At 43.8% G+C, this 5345-nt stretch overlaps 2 protein-coding genes across 2 annotated transcripts in view; both read left to right on the top strand.

Annotated features, from left to right (window-relative positions):
- The window catches only part of CXCL17 (chemokine (C-X-C motif) ligand 17), a 15229-nt gene extending 13584 nt beyond the window's left edge, over positions 1 to 1645 (top strand). The window contains exon 4 of the mRNA XM_008567252.1: positions 1548 to 1645. Within this exon, the coding sequence (XP_008565474.1) occupies positions 1548 to 1645 (98 nt within the window). The remainder of the gene's footprint in view (positions 1 to 1547) is intronic.
- A 1335-nt stretch (positions 1646 to 2980) lies between these two features.
- The window catches only part of LIPE (lipase, hormone-sensitive), a 28952-nt gene continuing 26587 nt past the window's right edge, over positions 2981 to 5345 (top strand). Inside the window, exon 1 of the mRNA XM_008567257.1 lies at positions 2981 to 4144. Within this exon, the coding sequence (XP_008565479.1) occupies positions 3208 to 4144 (937 nt within the window). The 5' untranslated portion in view covers positions 2981 to 3207. The remainder of the gene's footprint in view (positions 4145 to 5345) is intronic.

The raw sequence follows: 5345 nt of genomic DNA, 5'->3' as shown, positions 1-5345 counted from the left end.
CGGTCACGAAAAAAGACAAAAAGGAAAAAAAATAAAATAAATAAATAAATAAGATATCACTATGCAATCTGATGGCTGGCAAAAATTTTAAAGTCTGACAAGTCTAAGTGTTGGCAGAGAGTAGTGCAGAAAAACTCTCATATGCTGCTAATGGGAGTGTAAATTGGTAAATCACTTTGAAAAAGTGTTAACAGTTATTTACTAAAGTTTAAGTTATGTGTACTCTGTGACCAAGCAATTCCACTCTTTGATATATACTCAGAAGGAATGCATGCTTACGTACAACAGGAGACACATACAAAAATGTTATAGCAGCCTTGCAAATAACTGCCCCAAACTGAAAACTGACCAAATGTCCATTAACCATAGAATGAATAAATAAATTGTGGTATAGGCTATTTGTGTTGCTATAACAAAATACCATATACGCAGTGGTTATAAACAACAGCAATTTATTTTTAACAGTTCTGGAGATTGGGACGTACAAGGTCAAGGTACCACCAGATTCTGTGTCTGATGAGGACCCACTTCCTCATAGACAGCAGACTTCCCACTCTAACCACACATGACAGAAGGGGCAACTGAGCTCCCTTGGCCTCTTTTATAAGGGCACTAATCCCATTCATGAGGGCTCTGCCCCCATGACCTAATCATCTTCCAAAGGCTCCACCTCTTAATACCATCATCTTGGGGGTTAGGATTTCAACATGAATTTTGAGGGACATAAACATTCAGACCACAGAATAAACACAAAGTTCAAAAATGGGAAAGGGGGGCTGGCCAGCTAGCTCAATTGGTTAAAGCATGATGTTGAAAACACCAAGGTCCAGAGTTCGATCCCTGTACTGGCCAGCTGCCAGGAAAAAAAAAAAAACAGACAAAATTAAACTAAATTCTTTAGGAATGTATAAGTAGGTGGTAAAACAAAGAAAAGGAAGTAAATGATTACTATAAAAGTCAAGATTATCTCCATGAGGGGGAAAGGGAAGGCAGTGATCAGAAAAGGTGGGGGGCTGCTAGCCATATTCTATTTCTAAGCCTGGGTACTAGTTTCATTAATAACTGCTTTATAACTACTGAACTGCATATATGCCTTTATAAACTTCTGCAGGTGTATAATATTTTGCAATAATAAAAGATTTGTTAAAGGTGCAAAGCGAGGCAATATGTGTAGTATAATCTCATTTTTTAAAAGTAAGCTATTATGTTTATATACCAAAAGGTATGGAAGAATATGTAGCAAACTATTAACAGTGGGTAGCTCTGGGGAATAGATTGTAGAGGCTGGAGTAGGAGGAATCTTTTTACTTTCTACTGGATTTATTTTTTTTGAGTCTAGTTTCATAATTTTTTAAGCTCTCATAAAAAATAAATTTTAAAAATGTTTTTAACGCTAGCTTCTTCCCTTTATTTGTACCCTAGGACACCGAAGGCACCACAGGAAGCCAAACAAGCACTCTAGAGCCTGCCAGCAATTTAAGCTCTCATAAAAAATAAATTTTAAAAATGTTTTTAACGCTAGCTTCTTCCCTTTATTTGCACCCTAGGACACCGAAGGCACCACAGGAAGCCAAACAAGCACTCTAGAGCCTGCCAGCAATTTCTGAAGCAATGTCAGCTAGCAAGCTTTGCTCTGCCTTTATAGGAGCTCTGAGAGCCCACTCTCCCAATCGAATATTCTCAGTCAAGAAGGCAGTGAGCACGTCCAGAGGATGCTCTTATTCTCCCACCTTATCCTCCCCACTCCCGGTCCCCACCTCCTAAAACATTCCAGTGCTATCAAAAGCATTTTCCCCAAAATCACATTGACTGTTGTTCCCTCTCGTGCCTTCTCTTGTCAGTCTTTTCTTGTGCCCTCCCTTTAACCAGACTTAAGCTTAATTATCTGAAAGAACCCAGGAAACCCCTGCTTCTTAGCTGGTCTCACCTGACCTTAAATACAATCAAGAAAGTAGCAAACAGAAGTCAATAAACATTTTTAAACGCAATAAGTCAAAATTGTTTCTTTCAAATGGGGTCTGCCAACTCACACCCAATCTAAACGGCCCACTTTACTCTGTTCACTCCAAACCCAACCAGATTCTACATATACTTTCCCCTACCACAACCCTCACTCTTTCCCCACTGTCCAACTTTTTAATCTTTCACTCACTCAACAAACCTGAGGTAAGAGCTAGGTGGAGCAAAGCAAGCAGGTAGAGCATGAATCAGATACAGTCTTATTAAAGATAATATAGGCTTTGAAAAAACCTGGCACAGTTTCCTAGCATGAAGGCGGGCTTCAGTATTTATGAATTACTATCATCATCATCATGACCATTGTATTTTGTGAGTTTCTAAACTAGTACTGAAGATATATGTGCAGAACCATGGCTCAGAGCTACACAGATGGTGTGGAGGATCTCAAATACCATTCAAAAGGGTTTCAAGCTATGAAAATGGGAGGACATTACATTTTCTTTTTTTTTAAGAGATGACCAGTAAGGGGTTCTTAACCCTTGACTTGGTGGTGTCAGCATCACGCTCTCCCAAGTGAGCCACTGACATTACAGCTGTCAAGGTCAGCCCTGACGTTACATTTTTTTTAGGATGGGAGTGAAATGATCAGAGTAACAATATAAGGAGATTAAATGGCAACCATTTGTAGGAATGAATAGAGGGGGGAAAATATTACAACTACAGAGACTGCCTCTCCCATAACCCTTTCCTCAAATATCAAAAGGGGAGAAAAGAGCATAGTGCTGATAACCTCAAGGTCCAGGGTTCAAAACTGTACCAGCCAGCCACCAAAAAAATAAGTGGTGGCGGGAAAGGAACACTCATTCAGAACCTGGTTTCTCTCAACCCATATGAAACAAAGAACTAAATCACGATGCTTGCCTTATGAGAAGAAACATTTTAACTGAGCGGTGAGTGGGGTGGGGCCCTATTTATGACACAAGAGGGCAAGCCCCTCCCGTCTGGGAAGAGAGTACTGGGCACACAGCCTCCTTGTACTCCTAATCCTTCCCCTCAAAGTAGGAGGCACAGAGTGGATCAGCAGGCACTGGAGACGGGGCAAGCAGTGATCAGCCCACTTGCCAGCAGCCCTAAAAAGGAAGACCAGAGATGCCAGGATGAAGGAGTAGAACTCAAAGGGAGGTGCCATCATGAGGAGTCAATGAGAGATCTGTAAAGAGGGAGGCCTGGGGAGTGGAGCCCAAAAGGATGAAGCCTGGGAGACCAACATCTCCCATGAGGGAAATAACAAGAGTGGAGACAGATTCTAAGTCAGAATGTAGGCTAAACTGGGAACCTGAGCCACACCAGAGACCTATAACCCAGCCAGAGCCTGGGCCAGAAAAAACACCCACAGCCCAGCCAGGTTCGAAGATTCAGCAGGGACCCAGTACCCAACAAGTGCCTGCTTCACAGCAAAGACCTCTCACCCAGGAGGACCCTCTTGCCCAATGTGAAGGTGAACCCCAGCAGGAACCTAGAACCCAGCAAAAATCTGCTTCACCACCGGAATTTCTTGCCCCACAGGAGCCTGTGCCACAGCAATCAGCTCCCATCCAAAAGGTGCCCTTCACTCAACAGGAAGCTAACTGCCAGCAGGGACCTGAGCCAGGAAAAGAATCTACAACTCAACAGGAACCAGAATTGAGAGAGGAACGTGTAGCCCAGCCAGGACCTAGGCCAGTAGAGCCACCTCTAACTCAACAAGATGAGTCAACATCTATGGCTCAGACTAAAACTGGACCCAAAAAGGGACCCCCTGCCCAGATTGAATCTACATCCCAGGAGAGACCTGAACAGTCAGACCATACAGCCGAGCAAACAACTCCAGTCCAGGGAGCTAAATCAAAGCAGGGATCTTTGAGTGAGTGGGGATTTCTAAGAAAACTGCAGGAACTATCCATTGAGCGATCAGCCCAAGAGTGGAAGACATTTTTTGAGTGGGTTACAGATCCCGACTCAGAATTAGATTTGGAGTCATCTTCAGAGACAGATCCTCCAGCAACGAGGGGTGAAACAGTGTCCCAGGGAGTAAAGCTAGACTTCAAAGGGAAACCTGGTTATGAAGTCATGTCAGGATATGGTGGGACATCACCACATGGGAAGAAAACCATTGCCCAGAATCACAGACACTACCCAGACACAGGTGAGTTTGAACCTGGAGGAAATGGGACATTCATTCATTCATTTCAGAAACACTAGGAACTTACAGTGTATGAGGTGAGCTCAGGTCATCCTTCAACAATCCTGTAAGATAAACATCAACATCCCCACTTTACAGATGATGTCACTGAGACATAAAGTAGAGGATCTTTTACAAAGCCGTGTGGTTAGGAAATGGAAAAGACAGGATTTGAAGCCAGGGTCTATCTCCCCTGCACCAGGCTGCCTCTCCACAGAGGATTTGGGGAAATTCAAATAGAGGTGGGAAAGAGCTCTGGGATAGGGACCAGGAAACCAGGAAAGTTGCCCTCCTCCCAGTGTTCATTCATCTGTCCATAAAAACTGACTGAGCACCAGCTCTGGGGCAAACGCTGTCATAAGCACCAGCAGTACAATGCTTAATGTAGCCTTTACTTTCCTGGAGTTCCATGCTGACTAGGCAGAACATCAGGGATATTAACGATCTATGAGTTTACCAGGTCTGTCCTCCCCTGCCAGGCTGCCTCTACAGAGGACTCTCAGTTAAGCCAAGCCCAAAGGCCTTGGGGTTCCCAGGAAGGAGAAGCTGGGGAGAGAGGCTGCGGGGACACCAAAGTCCCAGGCAAGGTCAGGGAACGATGGAAGGCAAGTTGGGAGAGCAGCATCAGAGGGTGATGTATCCAGGGCTCCCTCACCTTCTCTGGCTCTTCCTGTTATTCCTCTGAAGAAGTCAAGGGTGCTCCTGGGGGACAGGCTCCAGCTCTGTGGCACTCGGGCCCTGACCCTGCTCAAAACCCCTGCCATGGAGAAAGGGGAACTGCAAATTTTATTATTTCTTTTTAACTTTTTTTTTTTTATTTTATTTTGTCGATATACAATGTGGTTGATTATTGTGGCCCATTACCGAAACCTCCCTCCCTCCTCCCTCTCCCCACTCCCACCCAACGATGTCCTTTCTGTATGCTTGTCGTATCAACTTCAAGGAATTGTAATTGTTATTTCTTCTTCCCCCCCCCCCCGGTTTTTTTTGGGTTGTGTGTGTGTGTGTGTGTGTGTGAATTTATTTATTTATTTATTCTTCTTCCCCCCCCCCGGTTTTTTTTTGGGTTTTGTGTGTGTGTGTGTGTGTGTGTGTGTATGTGAATTTATTTATTTATTTTTATCTCCCACCAATAAGTGAGAACATGTGGTATTTCTCTTTCTGT

The sequence above is a fragment of the Galeopterus variegatus genome, unplaced genomic scaffold, assembly GCF_000696425.1.
Source record: "Galeopterus variegatus unplaced genomic scaffold, G_variegatus-3.0.2 Scaffold306, whole genome shotgun sequence".
NCBI classification, from domain to species: Eukaryota; Metazoa; Chordata; class Mammalia; order Dermoptera; family Cynocephalidae; genus Galeopterus; species Galeopterus variegatus.
The sequence above is the reverse complement of the archived record's forward strand: the minus strand, read 5'-3'. Positions and strand labels throughout refer to the sequence as shown.